The sequence below is a fragment of the Vulpes vulpes genome, chromosome 16 (genome assembly GCF_048418805.1).
Source record: "Vulpes vulpes isolate BD-2025 chromosome 16, VulVul3, whole genome shotgun sequence".
Classification (NCBI taxonomy): Eukaryota; Metazoa; Chordata; class Mammalia; order Carnivora; family Canidae; genus Vulpes; species Vulpes vulpes.
This window is the reverse complement of record NC_132795.1, coordinates 18,689,252-18,711,316: the sequence shown is the minus strand read 5'-3', so window position 1 is coordinate 18,711,316 and position 22,065 is coordinate 18,689,252. Positions and strand designations below refer to the sequence as shown.

Here is a 22,065-nt window from a genome sequence, read left to right as displayed (position 1 = left end):
TGGGAGTCTGGAAGTCAGATCAGGGTACTAGTATGGTTAAGTTCTGAGGTCTCTTCTGGTTTGCAGACTGCTATCTTCTCATATCCTCACATGGTGGAAAGAGAGGGAGTTACCTAGGTCTCTTTTATAAGGGACTAATTCCATTCATGAGGGGTCCACCTAATTGCCTCTCAAAGACCCCCACCTCCTAATACCATCACATTAGAATTTCAACATAGGAACTTAGGGATGCATAAATATTCAGTCCATAATGTTAAAGAATCAGTAAGGTGGTATTTAAGTACCAAGGTCTTTTGGTAATAGGTAATCCTATATTTTACTGTTCACATTTTCTTATAGGAAAGACTTTAAAAAGTCTAATTCATAAAGTGAAATGTTGGTTCCAAGTAATGTGACTGTATACAGACAATGGATGTTATTAAAAACAACTAAAAAAGTAAAAAAATAATATTGGGTTGGTGATATTACAGAAGAAAACCCACTAACATATATTCTTTAAGTGATAGTTAAGTTACAGCACTACCATAAATTTCCAGAAGAATACAGATGTGGTGGGGCTTTAGCAAGTATGAATAAAGAACAATAGCAAGAAGCAATTTTCAAATCCTTCTAGTAGGTAATCTTTAGGGTTTGTTAGAGAATGCTTACTCTTTTTTTTTTTCTTTTTAAAGAATGCTTACTGTAATGAAAGCAAAAAGAGCAAGAAAACAATTGAAAAGTGTTATATTCTCAGATGACCAAGTAAGCTAGATAGACTTTACACTGATATTAACATAAGCTATGTTTTTAGACTTTGTGTTAATCTGCTACTTTTTCTTGGCATAACATCTTACGGTGATTTTTTTTTTTTTTTTTGCTTGAAAAGGAATAACAATAATGATCCAATTCTTTTTTATCTTGAATCTATAGAACTGATAATTATTTGGTAACTTTATTCTTTTCTATCAAAAAAATCCTCCTTGCTGAGTTTGATTAGTCAGGTTCACTTTTAAATATTCCTTGCTGTTCCTGTTTAGGAAACATTTCACTTTTAAAATGAATTGCTTAAATCATTTCCCTCACTGCAATGTAAAATATAAGCAACTAAACTTGAATGGGTGTCAGATGTCTATAACCTCTAAAGGTGGTATCTTTTTTTTTTTTAAGATGTATTTATTTATTTTAGAGCTGGGGGAAAGGGGGAGAAGGAGAGAGAAACTTAAGCAGACTTTGCACTGAGCATGGAGTCCGATGTGGGGCCCTGACAACCCTGAGGTTACAACTTGAGCTGAAACCAAGAGTCAGATGCTTAATTGATTGCACCACCCAGGTGCCCCAGGTAGTATTCTTTAGTGGTTTTAAAAGTAGTATTTAGAATGTTTCTTTAGTTTTATTTTCTCATAATATTTATAAATCTGTGGAAATAAGATGTAAAATTTCGTTATTTTTCAAAACTCTTTGAGGTAGACATTTTAAAACCTTGGGAGGCTGGGTGGCCTAATTGGTTTAGGTTCTGCCTTCGGCTCAGGGCATGATCTCAGGGTCCTGGGATCAAGCCCCACATTGGGCTCCCTGCTCAGTGGGGAGTCTGCTTCTCCCTCTCCCTCTGCCCCTGCACATGCTTTCTCTCGCTCCAATAAATAAATAAAATCTTTTAGGAAAAATAAAACAAGAAACCTCAAAGATTATGCTTCAAAGGATTTTATAAATAACCAGGAAGGTGATGCTTGGGAAGTCTATATGTTTCATTAGCATAGACTCATCCTCTAAGTTTGGTTTGCTTACAGAGCTTTTTACTCTATACATATCTACTTGTTGCTGTCTGTAGAACATAAGATCTCTTTATAAACTCCAGTCATTTGGTGAGGCCATCTCTTCACATTAATGTCATTAGTGTATATTATGAATATAAAACTCTTGAATCTAAGTTTGGAGATCTTTCGGTTGTTATAGGGAAAGAGTCTTATATGAAGAATCATCTTAGCTAAGTGGAGTGAAAACAAGTGTCTGGTTACTTCTGTTCTTCCCTATTCACAAGATGCCTAGGACTAGAACTGAATATTGCAAATAATTCTCATAAAAATCCTGCTTAAATCTCCTAGCATAGTTGATTTTCAACTCAGGAAAATAAATCTAGTGTAAAGTAGGATGTTCTGGTTCACAGGAGTTCTGGTCAGGTACAATCTTAATATGGTCTAGAAAGAAAATACTGTGGTGTTTGAATTAACAGAACTATTACATAAAAATTTTTCCCTGGAGAAGAAAAGTAGCATTTGGGGTGACCTTTGTAAAATCCATTTGGAACTGGATTTTTAACAAAGTAAATCTGTTTTAGAAAGATTTGGAATTGTTTTTTACCTGGGCTGCTCTTGGTGGACTTCCTAAAACCAATATGGTTTCAGATTTTCACTTTCAAAACTAGAAAAGAAATAGAATATACTCATCTTAAAAAACAATAATACACTTGACTTACCTACAGAAAGACTGTTCTGAGTTAAGCACCTAATCATTTGGTTTAACTGAGCACCAGAAGGTTATTATTATTTTTTTTAATTTGGATGAGAAACAGTGACTGAGGTGAGAAATTGCCTACTTTTCTTTTATAGGGGAGGTTGGGCCTGGTGCTGACAGAGGAGGAACATTTTCATCTTATTTGATATGAACATACACCCAATCTCTACTTTTCTAGAATGCCAGTTGCTGTCTGCTGCTTTTTTCTTTTATTATTTGTCTCTGCTCCTTCTGTGTTCATTACATCGCCATCTTTCTCCAAGTTGGAAATACGGGGTATTGGAAATGTATCAACAGTTGTCCCTCCCATGCCTTTGCGAGGGGAAACACACTGCTGAAGGGTTACTACCAAGAAATAGGACTTAGGGAAAAACCTAATCAAAAGATAGCTTTTTTTTAAAAAAGGTACCGATTTCTAGGATTATTCTGCTCTATCTCTTACATCTAGATATTCTTCAGTATTAACTAATAGCTTAACTCTTGTCTATACATTTATATATGTTCCTCAGTTACCAAGTGGTACTTTTTCACACTGTTACTAAGTTCTGTTCTTTGTGTTTTTGCTGTCTTGATATTTTTGTGCTAGGTCCTGGGTTAGGCATTCTGCATGCACTAGATTTTTGGTTTTTGTTATTACTAACTTGGTGTTTAACAGCAAAAAATGGTGAATTAGATATTTGACGCAAGTGACTGTAAAGTCTAGTCTCTTTGTACTGAGCACTCTTTCACCTAAGGTACTTCCCTATTTCATATCTACCCACTTAACCTTTCCAGGTTATTTTCCCTCAGGGCTATTTTGTGCTAGCCATATAGAAACATTTCCAGTCCTGTGAACTGGTTACGTTGTTTTATACCTCCAAGCCTTTGCCCCTGACTTGGTTCTCAGCTGGTCTTTCTCCATTCTTGTCTGCTTGAACTCTTTTTCTTCTGGTGCCTGTTCAGAGAGCATTTCTGTGTGGCTTTCCTTACTACTGGCCCATCCCTATGCCCCCACCACCATCACCAATGCCGACTCTCCCACCACAGCCACCTCCAGGGAATTGCTACAGACATTGCTCGGTTAAGGTTATTATTTTGTTTTGTATTCCCAATTAGAATGTGATATCTTTGAGGGCAGTGACTCTCATTCATCTTTCCAATTGTATTAGTCTTAATTGTAACTTGGAATTAATAAAAGGTGTTCTCTTTTTATAAGAAGATGCATACTGTACTTTATACCCATTCTGAGGGAAATTATAACAGTAGAATTAATCTTGGGCAGTTTTTCAGCCTGTACCTGGTTTATTTATTTACATATGTTAAACACTTGCTGAAGACTGACTAGTGCTAGGCACTGTGCCAGGTATTTGTGATGGAGAAAAAGACACCTTGGGGAGGAGAGGATGATTTGAATGAGTCCAGTGTTTTTTGTATGAATTGAGATTATGAAAAATTGTAATGACATGGACCTAACTCTCAGAATGGTTTTGATAACTGGTCTCTCCTAGCAAAGTGCTTGCCACTTACTAGAAAGTCAGTAAATATTTGTTCAATTAATGAATGAAGAACCAATTAATTTGCCTGTTAATGAAGTAATGAAAAGTATAAATTTAGGATGTGGGATGCAATGTTTTTTTTTTCTTTCTGGTATTGATGAACATTTAAACTTACAAGCTTTAAAATCCTGAAAACCAAATTATTCATGATAATCTGAAGAAATTCTTTCTGTGAAAAGACATGTTAGTGATATGATCTGTTTGCCATTTCATGGTAGAATAGATCTGTATATAATAAATGCTTCCTATTGCAATTTTTAGAATTTTCTTTAAACTCCCCCTAATACTTTATTTTTTGTGTTAATGTGTTATCTCTCAAAAGAGGATCTTTAAGATAGCTTATAAAATATTTGTACATAGTGGTTTCCCTCCTTATATGTTCATTTTATTGTATTAGCCTTTCCTTTTAATGTAACTTGCCCTTACCCCTTATCCTCCACACCTTTTTTGTTTTTGCAGTATCTCTTGCTCCTCCTCCTCCCTCCATCCTACAGGTAACTCCTCAGTTACCTTTAATGGGATTTGTGGCCAGAGTCCAAGAAAATAGTAAGTTTATGTCTTCTTTATGCTGTAGATCAGATTATAGGCATAAAATGTCATTTATATATGATTGGCTGATTTGTCAGTCATTTGCTGATACTTCACATACTTGAATATTATGAGCAAGTCACTGTGTGAGCAGCTAGTGTGAATAATAAAATAATTAAGGTGAAATTCTCTGATTTCAGATAACTTAAAATCTGGTAGTGAAGACAAGACAAAAATAAAGCACATATAAGAAATGAACGACCACATCTAACCAAGGAGATGCTGTCTAGTCACCAGATATCCCATCTTTTTCTCTGAGTTCTTCAAACAAGTAGTAGCCTAGTTTCCTATCACTGGAGTTGTAGAGTTTTGTGGCTGGCTTGAGAATCTTCCTCCAGTCTTGTGATTCCAGGTGTAAAAATGGCCGTGCTGTGATAGGTATCAAGGGACCAAATTGCCACCAAGTCTCCCAAGAGGCCTTATAGATTGGCAGTGAATTTACATTGGCCTGTGGTCTGGGATCGAGACATGCAGGATCAGATAACTAATTTTCTTGACACATTCAGCTTCTCCTAGGTAAGCATTAAAGGAAACTCAGGAGACTGATGTCTACTAAACAGGAAACCTGTATCAACATTCAGTGAGGAATTGCTATCACAGAGACCAGTGAACATAGTCTGTAAGATAGAGGAGTTCTCTTTATGTGAGCGGTCTATACGAGGAGCCCACATCACAATCAAGGTTGCATGATGGGCATGGAATCTGAATTAGGGAATTACATTAATGAAAGTTTTAATGCTATCAGTATGAAGAAGCCGAATGTACGCATCTCATAACAGGGATGGCCTCACCAGACGGATAGAAGTATTTGCACTCTGCTGTTTAGGACTCCTGCTTCTTTGGATATGGGTATTGCCAATACTAGAATGTGAGCTTTCTGAAGAGTAGGAATTTTTGATTATTCTGTTGGCTGGCTCTTTCCCCAGCACTTAGAGAAGCATCTGACACAAAGCAGACACTTTAGTCCCTGTTTTTTTGTGCTTCTGTAGCTAACCAAATGCCTCCTTTTTATGGACACATTTCTTTGTTGTATTTTAACTGGTTATAATCCAGTCTTACTTGCCTGAGGGCTCAGTGTCTCTTTCCAAGTGCCTTTACATCTCTGTTAGCTTCTGATAACAGTCTAACTTATGTTTATTGGAAGGTAAACAGTGAGCACCTCCAATGTTTGGCAGTGTGATTGCCTTTTGGAATAGTCTTTTCTTTCTTTCCATAGTCCTATACATTTCTCACCTACAAAATGTATAAAAATAAAACCTTGAGGTGAGCTATCGCTGATTTTACAAACATAGCAGGACTTTCACATTCAAATGAATGTTCTCTTCAAAACATTCACCTTGGAAAGATACATACTTATCTTTTGGAATTATCTTCATAGTTTTCGGGTATATTATTTTGAAGATACTCTGTGGTAGCTATTACATAGTCCGTAATAAGATCGATGTTCGGAAACAGTCTGGAATTATTTGAAACAAGGTATACTGGGCTAACTAGTGCAGCTATGATTCTATTCTTCTTAAAATCCTTCTATGGCTCCCCTTTGGATAGAATTCGAACTGTTGGAAGGCCCTTCCTGCTTAGTCCTCTTCAGCTTCCGCATGCCTCTTTCTACTTAACTTTGGCCAGTTCTTTGAAGGGTTCCTACTCTCTTATCTTTTTTTTTTTTTCCTCCTTTACATCTGACATGAAATAGCCACTCTCACTCCATCCTAGCCTCTGGCCGTTAACTCTTACTTACCCTTCAGGTTCAGGAAGCCTATCCTGACCCACGTAAGAGTTTTGGTCTATTGCCGTGTTTTCATGACGTAAGGCATTTGCTGCACGTAATTATAAGTGAAAAATTGGTTGTCCATGTCTCTGTGACTTTTGCCTACTACTATGTCCCGTTGCTGAGCATAGTAGCTAATCCTAGTAGGCTCTCAGTTGACATCTGTTGAATAAGTAATAATGAAACAGAACTTTAAAGTTACTGATCTCATCCCATAATAGTGTTATCTTTTGAGATAACGGGCATTGAAGTTCAAATTCCTGCTCTTCCTCTAGTGTAGGACTACTTAATCTTGGAAAGCCAGTTTTCACATCCATAAAAATGAGGATTAAAAACACACTTCCTATGGTAAAGATTAAATGAAATAATGTATCAGAAAGTGCTAGCTGAGTAATTGGCACATTTTAAGTAAAAAAAATGGTAGCTTATGTCCATCTCATTAAAGTAACTGAGGCATTATAAGAAATGGTAAAAATGAGCAATGGCAGACTCTTGAATAGTTTTGTAGTATAATTTCTCAAGGTGATTGTTTTGAAAGACAGTGTTCCTTTGGATCTTTGTTTTTGTGTGATTGTTTAAAGTCAAATAGGTTGATTCTTAGCCCAACCATATATAACTTGTCATAAAATCTATACTAAATCACATATCTATAGTTTTTGCTCATTTAAGAAACCCATTAGGACTAAAAGAATAACTTTTAATAAGTTTTGAAGTGCATAAAGCAGATAGGTTGGGAAATAGAGTGGCAGCAGGTGGGAGAATACTGGAATAGGCCAGGACATGATACTCACCAGACATCAGCAGTCTTCTCAGATCTATTTGATTCAATCAGTAGGCTTAGATGAAAGAAAATAAACAAGATTGCTCAGAGGATTTCACAGGAACAGTACTGGTACCTCATAAATAAGAATTCATAAATAAAATTGGGCAGCTGATAAATGCAGCTTTACAGTTTATTTTGTTGAGCTGTGCTCAGCTATGTACTAAACATTTTGAAAGCTTTGAGTTCACTGGATTTGGAGATTAATCTTTTAGATGTTACTATATGCTGATACTTAAGCTGTGGAAGCAGATATCTACAAGGAGAAATTTTCAAATCACTCTTGGAATTCAGCTTGAAGAAATTCTGGATCATAAATTCGTCTGAACTAGTCTGAATTACTGAAATTCTCTCTATATATATTAAAAATAGCAAACACAAACATCTTCATAGATGAAGTTACCCAAAGCCTTGTTATTTCCATTCTACTAGTTGAGTAAAATGCTATTTAAAAGATTCATTTGACTATTCATGAGTACATTCTAATTTATTATAAATTAAATGTTTATAAATCTCCAAATTATTAAGATTTCTGATAACCATTCCTCATTGGATCTAATATAAAACCAAACTGTATTATACTTACCTCTTTCTTTGAAGAAGAGGATTATGTATTAGCATAAACAGGTTCCAGGAGGCTCATTTAATAACTGTTTTGGCTACACTTTATTCAACACCCATCAGCCCCGACCAAAAGGGAAGAGAAGTCATGCTTGGAGATTTGAAATATTATAGTTGGTGGGGAGCTTTCTCTTGCCCACTCATTTTTTATTTAAAATCGTTATTTTCAAATCTAGATTTATATTCCATGTATATAGAAGCTTGGATAGGAAATACTGAACTTTGCATCTCATGTAGTTTTGTTATCAGCTTGATACATTCTTAGTTTCAGATACACCACCACCACCACCACCTGTGGAAGAACCAGTCTTTGATGAATCCCCCCCTCCACCTCCTCCCCCAGAAGATTATGAAGAGGAGGAAGCAGCTGTGGTTGAGTATAGTGATCCTTATGCTGAAGAGGACCCACCGTGGGCTCCAAGGTCTTACTTGGAAAAGGGTAAGTTTCAGAGGGATATCTGTACAGTTGGAATTTACTGGTACTGAAGAGAATCTTACTTATTTTTTTACTGATAGGTAAAGTTTTGCTTACCTATCAGTGATAGGTAAAGTTTTGCTTACCTATCAGTGCCTATGCAATGTCTTCTTGATTTAGTTTACAAGGTTCATGATTTTTGAAAGTCACACTAGTAAAATTCTATGACTATCTGATTTTATACTGATGGCTATTTATTGTTCCTACAGAACATGCTTTTTTAATGAGTGGTTTCTGTAAGAGAAGATTTTAAAAATAGACTTTTTTTTTTCTGGAATGCCTCAGGAAGAGGATGATTTTTTCCAAATTCTTATTTTTGTGGTATCTTCTATTAGATATTTTAGTTTAAATATCTTCATATGAAACTTTCTTCAAAACAATAATGGTTTCTCAATTTCTTTGCAAAGTAGCATTGGGCATTTTTTATTTTTTTTAAGTGAAAAGTTTCTCTGAATGAAACTTTTCTGACATGACACTTTTGGGACACAGGCTCATTAGACTCACCTGGAGCGCTTACCTTAACAAATACTGGACTTCCATTTTTGGCTAAGATAAAGCAACAGTAATCAGATATACCCTCCCTCCTAAAACAGGAAAGAGTCCAGAAAAAAATACAAAAAATAGTGATTTTCAGATTTTGGACAACAGGCAGTGTGGCAGACTAAGATCCCAGGGAGAAGAAAGTCAAACAAGGTAAACCTTTGATTGTCCTAGCTTGCTAAACTAGGGGAAATTTTTGGGTCACAGTGCAAGGAGGTGGATCCCAAACAGAGCCTGAAGATCTCACTGTATAAACCAGGTAGAGATGAGAGTCTTGGGAGGCCATAGAGAAGTAGTAGTTCCACAAAGACAGAGTACAGAGCTCTGGAGATCTGCAGAAGGGTCCCTTTAAGTCTTTGATTGAAACTGATCTGTGCATGTGTGTGAAGAAACTACCTAAGATTGGAGAAAAACAGCCAGAAGTATGCAAAAAAAAAAAAAATATATATATATATATATATATATATATATATATATATATATATATATATATATATATATACTGGAAATAACAAGCCTGGGAATAATTAACACACAAGGCAATAATACACAAGGATAGAGAAGAGGCCTCAAAACTGTGTCCCCTTAGTGATGGGGCCAAATTAGCCCTGGACTAACGGTTGCTCTGGGCTGCCCTAACAATGCTTAGATGCAAACCATGAAAGCATCCAACTGATTTCAAGTAACTTCATTGGTTTCCAGAACAAAATCCAACATTGTTCAAAAAGTCCAGTGCACCAAAAAGTGAGACTCACAGTGTCCACCATCCAATCAAAATTTACAAGGCATGTAAAAAAAAATTTAAAAAAGGACAGCAAATATAACTAAGTCAGTCAATAGAAACAGAGCTAGAGACGATTGAGATGGTGGAATTAGCAGACCAAGGGTGTTATATAACTATTATAAATGCCCCATGTGTCCAAGAGGGTAAAAGAACGCATAAACACAAGAGAGAATATCTTTAAAAAAAGAGAGAAATCCACATAGAATTTTTAGAGATGAAAAATAACAGCATCTGAAGTGATACTTCAGAAGAAAATATCAGCAACTTTGATGATATGATAATAGAAACTATCCAAAATGAGAAATGGAGAAAAAATAGAAACCAAAGACAGAGCAGTAGATAATAGAAACTATCCAAAATGAGACATGGAGAAAAAATAGAAACCAAAGACAGAGCAGTAGATATGTGGGACAATATCAAATAGTCTTCATTTGCAGAAGATAACGATCTTTTTTCTTTAAAAAAAAAGATTTTATTCATTTGAGAGAGAGAGGGTGGTATGTGCACCAGCAGTGGGGAGGAGCAGAGGGAGAAGCAGACTCCCCACTGAGCAGGGAGCCCCACGAGGGACTCCATCCAGTGACCCTGAGATCATGGCCTGAGCTGAAGGCAGATGCTTAACTGACTGAGCCACCCAGGCACCTAAGATATGATCTCATATGTAGAAAATCCTAAAAGGAATCCACCAAAACCTGGTAGAACTAAAAAGTGGGCTTAGCAAGATTGTAGGCCACAAAGTCAATGTGCAATCTTAATTGGATCTTTATTTACAAGCAACAAATACTTGGAGATTGACATTTATAAAACCATATCTTTGGTAGTTACATAAAAAATATTAGATACTTAAGGATAAATTTATAAAAGTATATGTAAGACCAATATGATGAAAACTAAAAGATTAAGAGAAATTAATAAAGGCCTTAAATCAAGACATATATTATGCTCTTGGATCATTATTTAATAATTGGTTTTCCCCAAATTGATCTGTAAATTAAGTGCAACTCCAGTAAAAATTCCAGGAGCCATTCTTACAGAAATTGACGTGGGGATTCTAATAGTCGGGTGGAAATACAAAAGAAACTAGTAGGATAAAAAAAAGTTTTTTTTTAAAGACTAATGTTGGAGGATTTTTTATTTATTTTTTAGTGGAGGATTTAAACTAAAGGGTACAGTATTCGGGACATGTGGTGCTGATAAAAGTACAGAAATATAAGTCAACAGGATATGGAATTTAGAAAAAGACCCAGACCCACACACATTGTTTAACAAAGGTGTCAGGGTAATTCAATGGGGAAAGGGTAGTGTTTTTCAACAAATATGCTATAACAATTGGATATCTACCATCTGGAGAGCTTACATTAACAAATAGTGGACTTCCATTTCTGGCCAAGATAGAACAACAGTCATCAGATTTATCCTACTTAAAACCATTAGGAATGAATCCAGAAAAATTTATGTGTATGGTGAAGTAAAGGTAAAAAGTTAATGTTCATGTACTTTCTACCCTTGTTACCATAGACAAAAATTAGCTTGAAATGTATTTTAGACCTAATGTACAACCTAACCTACACAACTTCTGGAGAGAAATATTGGAGAAAATCTTTGTGTTCTGGGATAAGGAAAAAAATTATACAGAGCACATAAAAACGTGTGAAAGAAAAAAATTGATAGATTGAAGTTCATTGAACTTTTCTTCTTTAAAGGTGCTGTAAAGAAATGAAGGCAAGCCTAGATTGGGAAGAAGTTTTGCAAAATAGTAAGGAGGCAAACAACTTGTAGAAAATAAATTTGACTTCACTAATTAGATGCATGAATTCCAGATGAGATGTTTAATATTATTAGTCATTAGGGAAATGCAAATTAAAGCCACAGTGAACCCAACTAAATACCACCGCACACCTTCTAGAATGGCTACAGTTAGAAACCCTGACAATACCAAGTGCTGGATAGAGTATGGTGAAACTGGAGCTCTTATGGTTTGCTGGTAAGAGTGCAGCGTGTTTCAGCTACTTGACAAACAGCTGTCAGTTTCTTATGAAATTAGACATATAGTTGCCAAGCTGATCTAGCAATCCTTTCTTAACATATTCTATGTTCACAAGAAGTCTTAAAATCAAACATTCATAGCTACTTTATTTATAGTAGCTAAAATCTGGAAACAACCCACATATCTTTCCAACTAGTGAATGGATAAACTAGTGGAATTAACTACCATTCAGTGGAATACTGTTAAGCAAAGAAAAGGAACAACCTTACTGATATAAGCAACAGTATGGATGGATTTCAAGCATTGTACTAAAAAGAAATCTAGACACTAAAAACTCATACTTCATGATTCCATTTAAATAAAATCTAGAAGATCAGTGGTTTTTAGGAACCAGTACAGGTTGGAAAGGAAACTTCAATGAACATGAGCAAAACTCATTGAACTCTACATGTAAGTGGTTGTATTTTGTATCTGAATTACACCTTAGTAAAGCTGTTTTTAAGGGGGGGATAAAAGGAAGTCCAAGGTACTACACTAGGATATGGCTTTGGTCATTGACATGTTCTCAAACTTCTACATGATTTTAACAGTATCCTAGATAAAGTGATGACATTTTTCAGCTCTGAAAAAGCAGCTCAGTTATTCCTTCAGAGAAAAACACAATCAAAGAAAGGTTTTACTTTCTAAAATTGTACTCTTCAGTGAACATGTAAAAATCTGGAGAAGTTTGTGAGAGGGAAGTGAGTTGTTTTCAGTCCAGTTAACTCTTTAAAGTTTAAAAGAATATGCCTGAATTGTTCCCTAAGATATTCTTCAAAGTTTGATTTATCTGTTAAGTTCAGATCTTTTAAAACGTGAAAATCAAATAAGCTCATTCTTTCTGACAAAACAAAAAGACCCAACCATGCTTTGCTTATGGTTGCTTTTTTGTTTGAGTGTGCATCAGTGTTAAAGCTGCTGCCTAATGACTCATTTTGTTAGCTTAGACTGTAGCAGGGCCTAGCTCTCAACCCTGCCTGCATTTTAGAGTCATCTAGGCATCATTTAATATATCTGCACCTCCAGACCTATGAAACCAGAATCCATGGGCATGCAACCCAGGCATCAGGAATTTTTAAAGTTCTACCATTAATCCCAAAGTTTAAGAACCACTGCCATCGGAGGTGTGGTTTATCTTAACCCTTGATTATTGCCCATATTAGCCAAATGGAGATAATGTATATATGTAAGTATCTTGATTTAACTTGGTAAAGAACAGCTATTTTCATGTATTTATTATGTCCTAGGCAAAATGCAAGGACATACGTAAGGCATTTGGTGTCCCCATTTTGCAAACTAGGAAATTGAGGTTCAGAAATAATTTATATAAAAGAAAATGTTAGTACAAAAAAAGTAGTATATCATAGTTATTAATGATAAAAGAAGGTAACATCTATATAGATAGTGTTTACTTATCGTAACCAAGGCCCTGGGCTATATCTTGTATGTTCATTGCTTTTTTTAATATAACAATGTTATATTGTTTTGAGGTGTTAGGCCTATTGTGATTCCCATTATTCAGTTGAGTAAAAAGCTTAGGAAAGTAAGTATGCTCTGAAAACTTACAAGTGGTAGAGCTGGGATCTGGACTAGGTAGTAAAACCCTACAGCCTTCATTCTTTTTTTTCCCCCCCCTCCTAGAGCCCACATTCTTACCCACAGTCCTAAGCTTGATCTGGGATGGAATCTTAGCTGAACTCTTTATTAAAGTTATCTTCCTGGCAAACTTTAACTTATTTGTCAGTGCCCATTTTATATCCCTTCCTTCCATCAGGCCATCTGTTCTTGTGTTCTTGCAGCTTGGTGACGTAACTTCTTGGTAGAAATATAAACTGTACTGTAACTTAGCAGATGACATCTCTGTCCTCACAAGGCTATGACAGTCCCTGGTCCTGTTCACCTTTGTATCTCTAAAAATCAGCATGGATGCTTTATTAATGATTGTCAAAAAGTGAATAGATAATCCTATCTGGGGACTCCAGGAAGCTTCTCAGAGGACACATTTGTGGTGTGTCTTGAATAATGAGTAGGAGTTTCTCAGGCAAAGAAGAAAGACAAGAAGGGCCGTCCAGGCAGAGGGGATCCTCTAAGTGAAAGGGCACGGCCTTTGTGGATATGGTGAGTAGTGTCACATGCCACATGGTGGTTGTAAGGAGAAGGGTGGGGCATGAGTGTAGGAAGTTCCAGAAGTAAGTTGTAATTAGTGGTGGGAAGCCTTGAATACAGTAGTTGGAAAAAAAAAAAAAAAAAAAGCCTTGAATACTACTGAGGTGTTTGCATTTTTTTTCTTTTCTTTTCTTTTTTTTTTTTTTTTTTTTTTTAAATCTAATGGTAGAGGGGAATTGTGGAAGGTTTTTAAGCAGGTTAATAGTAAGTTCCCATGAACTTATATTTTAGCTTTTTTGTTTTGTTTTGTTTTGTTTTGTTTAAGATAACCCGATAATAGTGTAGAGTAGGCAGTAAGAAAAATAGGAATTGGGAAGACCAGGTTGGATAGCTCCCTCAGCAAGAGATGAGGGCCTCAGCTGAGGTAGTGCTGTTGAAAATCTTGTTCACATTCTTCATGTGGCACTGTCACTCAATTTTTAAAACTCCTTTAGCATTATCTGCCCAAAATCAAATAATGTTCGGTCTTGAAAAATTATGTTTGATCATGTGTCCATTGGTAACTCCAGTATAATACTTGTTAAATTTTGTTAAAAGCAAAAGAGTGGGGGATGCCTGAGTGGCTCAGTAGTTGAGCGTCTGCCTTTATCTCAGGGCATGATCCTGGGGTCCTAGGATCGAGTCCTACATTAGGCTCCCTGCATGGAGCCTGCTTCTCCCTCTGCCTATGTCTCTGCCTCTCTATGTGTCTCTCATGAATAACTTGCAGACAGGTTGGGTCTGATCATGGAGTAATTCTTTAATACCACACTAAGTATTTTGAATTATCCCTTTGGTACCCAGAGCTGTTCTGTACTTTAAGGTAGTCCACAATTAAGGATAAATAGGAAATGAGAATTTTTATGACTGATGTCTCATCTCCAGCAGACTAGTTTTAGGAAGCAGTGTGTGTGTGTATGTGTCTTTAATTCCAGTATAGTTAACATATAATGTTGTGTTAGCTTCAGGTGTAAGGAAGCAGTATTTTCAAAGTTGAGAATCTAGAAAGTGTCTCTATGTAATTATCTGTCACTCATATTGCTTATAAAATCTTTGGGTACTAAGTGCTATGTGTATTCTTAAAGACTGCTGCCCTGGGATCCCTGGGTGGTGCAGCGGTTTGGCGCCTGCCTTTGGCCCAGGGCGCGATCCTGGAGACCCGGGATCGAATCCCACGTCGGGCTCCCGGTGCATGGAGCCTGCTTCTCCCTCTACCTATGTCTCTGCTTCTCTCTGTCTCTCTGTGATGACTATCATAAATAAATAAGAATTAAAAAAAAAAAAAAAAAAAAGACTGCTGCCCTGACTAGGGCAGTGACTGGTGATGAAGGAGAATAGGGTTTGGATTTGAGAGATGTAGGAGGTAGAATTTGTAGATCTCGGAGGATATTCTCCTTCTGATTATTTGCAGTGGGTTTGCATTTCCAGACGCATCAAGAATGTTATCTACTCAAGAAAAGCTAAAAATAAGGTTGACTAGAAGTATGAAGTACGCTACATATCTTATATTCTCTTATATTTAAACTTCTGTGTCATCTAATTGTATTTGTATTTAGATGTTTGGTTATATTTTGAGAAGTAGACACTATAAACTCTTCCTAGTTTCCTCTGAAGTATTTTCTGGTATCCTTAATAGATTACTATAATGGCAAATAGAGATTAAGAAAGCCCTTTAATTTTTCAGCCCTGGTGGCTCAGCGGTTTAGCGCCACCTTCAGCCCAGGGCCTGATCCTGGAGTCCCTGGATCGAGTCCCACATCAGGAAAAGCCCTTTAATTTTTACTAAAGCATGCCAGAAACCATTAACTAGGGCAAGTCGCACTACATTAAATTAAATTACTTGTTGTAATTTTGTTTTCTTATATATGTGAGGATTAAGTTTACATGAGAAACTAACAGTGTTAGTGTATACTTATCAGATTGATGGCTAGATGGAGATTTTATTGAGTGAAGATCTGAGTGGTATAATAAAGGTACAGAGGATCTTTTTATTTAATCTTCCTGTGGAGTTGAGCAAGTTATAAGGTATCCCAATTTAACTAAACTGTAGAGGTCTAATAATTAGCAACCAGAGATTATCTCAGGTATTGTTGAAAGGCCTCAATTACCAAGTTATTTAAACAGTGAAAATAACAGGAGAGCTTACAGGTGTCTTTGTTTTCTTAAAATTTTTGGCTTGTCATTGTGGATATATTAAATTGGCACAACGCAGCATGCGTTTTGGAAGAATATATATATCAAATCCCCATCGTTGACACATAAAAAACTTGTGGGAGTTCCACCACTTATTCTACTTCATGAATAGGCACAGGCTTTAGAAAATTTGAGTGGATGTAAATCTACTATTTCCTTATTTTCTCTCATTTGCCTTTTATGGTGCACCTCACTGCACTAGTACAATTCTCATGTTTAAAGATACATATTTTTATACAACACGGTGCTTCAACACAAGCTCAACTGAAGTAGCAGCCATCTTTCCCAGTTCTGGGATTGTGCATCTTTCTTCAGTAAGGTATTTTCCTGTAGGTGCTTGAAGGGTAAGTCTGACTAAATGTGTTTTTTTTTTTTTTTTTTTTTTTGCCATTTATACTGTTTTGAACCTAAACTCTCCAAGATGGGATTCTATTGTATATGATGGGTATTAGAAAAAATTTTTCTTTAGTCTGTGTTTAGAAACTCACTGAAGTGCTACATAAGTTGGGAAAGGACGGACATTCATTTATTTGTTTCTGTCTTTCTGGGGGATGTTATTCTTTTCACATCCTGGTTTTGTTTTTTCCCCCCTCCAGTTGTGGCAATTTACGATTATACAAAAGACAAAGAAGATGAGCTGTCCTTTCAGGAAGGAGCCATTATTTATGTCATCAAGAAGAATGATGATGGTTGGTATGAGGGAGTTATGAATGGAGTGACTGGGCTCTTTCCTGGCAATTATGTTGAGTCTATCATGCATTATTCTGAGTAAAGCTCAGCAGCGCTGTGTCCCCTCACAGGAATAGTCAGGTCTTCCCAGATTATCAAAAGGCCCTGGGGATTCCCCTCCAATGAAATGAAGGAAGGATACAAATGACACAAACTATTTATGTTTTTTTGGTTTATTCACCAGTATTAAAAAAGTAAGCTGAATCTGAACAAATGGATCTTTCTGCCGTTATTTGTACTATGCTGAGCTGTCTGGATTAAAATAGACCATTTCTAAATATGTCAGAGGTAAAACAGCATATAACCCTGTAAAACAAATCAGGTTAAGACTGATTCAGAAAATCTGGGATCTTTCTCAGGAATACTGTACACCCTTGGAATTTCTCCTCCTGCAGAATCTGTGGCATTGGATGTTCTCAGTGCCTGTGCTAAAGGGTCAGTCTTGCGGCCTAGTGCCGTACCCTAACCCCACACTTTCTTCTACTTGTATGAGGAGGAGCGAACTAGTATTTAAATATCCTACTTAACCGTTTTGATAACCATTTCGATGGCTTATTTCCTCTTAACACTGTAAATTCTGCATTCTCTCAGCACTTGAGTGCACCAACTGAGTTAATGCTGCAGACTTGCATTGACTTCATGTTTTTCAGTTTGTAGATTGAGGATGATGAAATGAGTCCCCAAATATTCTGAGGGTGGTTAACAATTGCTGGTTTGATTTTACTGTGCTGCTGCTGCATGAGACTGAACTGCCAGGGATGGTTTGTGGACCCAGACGTGTGGCATGTGGTAGCTTGGTTCACACACTGAAGTAGGCATTGAGGCAAGATGTGAGCTTCCTGAGGTTCTGAAGAGACTGAACTGGAGGAAATGTTCTGCTTAGTAGGCTTCCTAGACTGTTGCCTTAGGCACGGTTTCCAGGAATCTAGGAGGTCAGACCAGCTATTTTTTTTACTTCTTTCACTATTTAGGAAAACATTCTTTTTTGAAAAATAGCAGTTCTTTTCAGGTCTCTTGACAGTCACTGGGAATCAAAGGCTTGCTCCTATGCTCTCTGAATGTTAATGGCCAGTGTTAGCTGCTACTGAGTTTGCTCACTTAGTTCTAGGAAAGGTAAATACTCTCCCAGTTTTGTGATTGGCTTTTGAAGTTGCTGCTCTTGGCAAGAATTTGAACCTTTTAGCTCAGACAAAGACTAGTGGGATAAGAAGTATGAGGCCAAATATTTACCCAGTTACATAGATAAAAATTAAGATAACTTTGAGCAAAACAATGATAAATATTTTTTTGTCTGTACAAGTTACAGCTTCACATTCAGTGGAGTTTGTAAGGTAGACGGCTTTAGTCATCACTTCTTTAATCAGTTTAAGACCTGAAAAGGTCCAGGAGGGCTTTGCTGCTCAGCAGCTGGATACTGTGGGGAGGACCCAGCTCCATGGGTTTATCCCAGTCCCAGGGGCTTGGCCAGAAGAGCCCTTTGCCAGGTAATTTCCCAGTTCTGGGTGAAAGGGGGAGAGGCAATCACTGCACTTATTTCAAATCTGAAGGCCTTGAAAGGATAGGTAGGTAGAGGTAGGTAGAGGAATTTGATTGAAAAATGAACAAGTGCACTGGTGTATGAGGGAATTCAGATGGTGTAAGCAAAAGTTAATATTACACTTGTGAATCTGTTATCTGCGCACAAAACTTCATCACCATTTAACTGAGACCCAGCTATAGAGTTCCCTTATCAAGACTTTGTTTCAAAATTGCAGAGGTTTCCCCACAAACAAGTTAGCTGTTTTGCTTTTAGATTTCTTCAACACTTTGAATTTAGCTTTAACTTGCCTCCACTTCATGCTTTTGTCAGGTCATCTTGACATTCTTTATGCCCTGCTTTCCTTTAAAGCGATGGCCCTGAATGTCTTCTGAGCTTCAGGTTCCTTATGTACCAGGACCACCTGCCTGGAGAGGTCAAAGTCATCTTAGCGTTGGCATAGAACTAGGAAAACTGTTTTGAAATTTAGATGTGTTCCAGTTTTTACTTAAATAGCTTTGTGCTGAGAAAGCTTAGTGGATTTTTTAGGCAAGAGGGTATTTTGAAATCCAATATAGTTCTCACAGCTCACACCTACAGAAGCAGGGAAGATAATTGTGCAAAAAAGTTGGTGGTGGTCAGCTTGCCTGTTGGACGCCTGCTGGATCGTGGCATGCAGCAGACACTGATGCAGCCCTTCACAAGGAAGGCCTGTAGTGGAGGGGGATCCACGGGGCAGTGGACTTTTTCTATATTATTTAGTACTAACGTATACAATTGTTTTTAAAACACCTGTTGGTTTTCTGCATATTTTAAATTTCTGTACAGTTTTGAATTCTATATATTGTCTTGGAAGGATGCTATGTAATGACGACTGGCCAGGCCTACAGTAATTGGAGACTTTTAATGTATGTAATATTTCATAGATTGCATGCTATTAATAGTCTGTGAAGGTAGTATTTCTTGATTTATTGTAAGTTCCCCCCATTTATCTTTTTATGAACTACAGGATGGTTGGTAGTAGGAATTCGAAATGAATGCAGAAATCTTACAGGATACATAATATTGTGGCAAAGATGATCCAAGTCTAAAATCTGCTGACTAGTAAGCAACCGTTTTAATGGGATAGAGGGACTCTAATGGGAGAGGGATTTTTTTTTTCCTTCTGAAATGCTTTTTTTCCTTAAAAAAGTGACTTAAGAGGCCCCCCTCCTCCCTGCCGTTTTGGTACTACTGTTTTAAAGGCCATAGGGAAATGAATGAAAATACACTTCCTTGTTGACCTTATGGCCAAGGCAATAAATCAAAAACCAATATAGTGTGAAGATCTAGACCTGAGAGATTCAGCCTGTTGTATTTGGAATAAATATGAATCTTTTAAGATGTCTTGTTCAGTATTTTCCATTGTTTGGCTACTTGCTTTCTATCTCCCTCAGGGGCACCTGCTGTTCCCATCTTAGGGTTGGTTGGCAAGGGCCTGCCTGCTACTTTTGCTGTGTTCCTAAACATCACTAGGTGAGACATTCTCATCCCTCCCCTTCTTTATTTACCTCCTCCTCCTGCTGCTGCTTATTACCCAGCTAGAGGTTCATGCATCTCTACAATGATGTCTGTGATGGAGCTGTGCTCCCCAACAGTCTTATGTTGATTACAGAGGAATGAATTCTTAGGATTTTTCTGCCTGAGAGGCATCAAAATGATAGTAGTTTGCTTTTATCCTTTTGTGTTCATGTTCTTTTAGCAGGTACCTTTCTGCATTAAGAACTGTTCCTTTATTTTTTTTTTTTTTATTACCTTTTCTCCTGGTGGAGAGAGCATGACATGTCCTGAAGGCCACTAAGGGTTTGATGGAGGAATTGGCAGGTGACTGCCAAGTCTTCGAAAAGAATGGGGATCTGAATCACTTCCCATCTGTTCACTTCTGAACTTCTTTGGCCAGGAACTTCTGACTGGTGTTAAAGGTGATGATTTCCCTCACATGATATACTTAGAATCATAGAATTTTAGAGCTAGCTGAGATTTTAAAAATTTTAGTTCATTTTCATTTTAACTGATAAGGTTAGATGTTTCATTTCAGATAACAGCTGGTTAACAACGGTAGAGTTCCTGACTCACGCCTGTGCTTTCTACAGCTGTCTTAACTGAATGTGCTGTATGTTTCTTTAAAAATTACGAGTGCTACTTGATGTCTTCAGGAAGATACTTGAAAAGATATGCTGTTTCAATAAATACCATCAGTATTCAAACTGTTTAAAGGAGTGTACTCAGCGCAACCTTAATTAGTGAAAATAATCTTCGTGTTAACCCCTCTACTACTACACTCAGTACTATGTAGCAGAAATAGGTAACCTGATTTCAGCATTGGCAGGAGCACAGCAAACAGCCTTATCTGAGAGAGCCTTATTTATAAAACAGTTCTTAAACGGAGGCGTTGTGCTCATAACCTTACGTTTACTTCATGCTGATCTTTGGTCCTGTTTCTTACTGAGAATGTCATAATTCTTGAAAAAAAATTGACAAATGAAACGATAGGGCCTAGCTGTGTATAAATGATCCTTGCAAAATATCTTTTTTTTTTTTTTTTTTTTGTAAAACACGAAAACAAAAAGCTTATTTTCACATTATGGTGAAAATGTCTTTTGCAACTTCAGAACTCTATAGAAAAGCAGTTTTTCATATTTTGTGTCCATGCATCTTTTTTCTTAAAATGGTTTACAAAAAAGAATGTTAAACAATTTGTGATCTGGCCAGTTGTATTTTTAAGCTCCTGCAGGGAGGGTTGGTGTTCGGAGTTGAGTAGAAATCATGCAGGAAAACTTGAGGGAGCAGTCTATTGCCAGTAATGTTTCTCGTGTGTGCCATTAAGCCACCTCCAGATGAATGGGGGAATATTCACTTTTTAATTTCAAAATTGTGATTTGAAATTGTTGCTGTGTACTAAGAACTTGACCTAAATAAAATTCTACAAAGTATGTCCAAAATGTCTTGTGAATGTTTTCAAAGAGGTTACTAAGGTGGTAAGTCGAAGTGTACTGGAGACAATCCTTCCCTGTTGCTGTAACTTAACATGAGGGTTTTCTGATCACTTGCCCCTCAATACAGTTCCTTTAAATACAAAAAGGAAAGTGTTGGTTTTTTTTTTTTTTTTTTTTTTTTTTTTGCTGTAGTTTGGCAAATGATAGTGATTTGTGACTACATTATAAATACACATTTAGGGACGTCCAGGTGGCGGAGCGTCAGCCTTTGGCCCAGGGTGTGATCCTGGGGTCCCAGATCAAGTCCCACGTTGGGCTCCCTGCATGGAGCCTGCTTCTCCCTCTCTCATGAATAAATAAATCTTAAAAAACCCACATTTACACATACATTGACATGGCAGCAGACCAACCTGTAATTGTGATACCAGAGCTTCAAAGCAAAAAACATCTTTTTTGGATATGGTTGTACTTTGTTTAAAGAAAAAAAAAATCCTAAATAGCCAAAGCTTAAATTTGTTCTTACCGCACACCTTATTGGACGCCCCAACATAAACAGCAAAACCAAGTTCTTAATGATGCTGATCCACAAACAAAGTCCAGTCCCCGTGTTTAAATGAAATCTATGTATTCTTTTTATTAAGGATTGGGTAAGCTGACATAATGAAAACACATAACTGAAAACAAATTTACACTGACTGTATGACTACTGTCCTAAGCCATTACAATAGTTCACTGACAGTAACTGGTAATTTGGAAAATAACTTAATCCAGCAGTAGAACAAAAAAACATCGTCAGTAGTACTGAATATATCTCTTTCATATATATATATATATATATCTATATATAGGTTTGCACAATC

At 36.8% G+C, this 22,065-nt stretch overlaps 1 protein-coding gene across 49 annotated transcripts in view; it reads left to right on the top strand.

The window, feature by feature from the left end:
* The window catches only part of ABI2 (abl interactor 2), a 123,281-nt gene extending 102,070 nt beyond the window's left edge, over nucleotides 1-21,211 (top strand). For 26 of the 49 annotated variants that reach the window (XM_026002501.2, XM_026002507.2, XM_026002502.2 and 23 more), the window contains 3 exons: nucleotides 4,485-4,571; nucleotides 8,088-8,261; nucleotides 16,582-21,211. In XM_026002501.2, coding sequence (XP_025858286.1) covers nucleotides 4,485-4,571; nucleotides 8,088-8,261; nucleotides 16,582-16,757 — 437 coding nt within the window. In that variant the 3' untranslated portion in view covers nucleotides 16,758-21,211. The remainder of the gene's footprint in view (nucleotides 1-4,484; nucleotides 4,572-8,087; nucleotides 8,262-16,581) is intronic. The other 23 variants (XM_072742044.1, XM_026002510.2, XM_072742045.1 and 20 more) reach the window with 1 other exon arrangement.
* The last annotated feature ends 854 nt before the right edge of the window (nucleotides 21,212-22,065 follow it).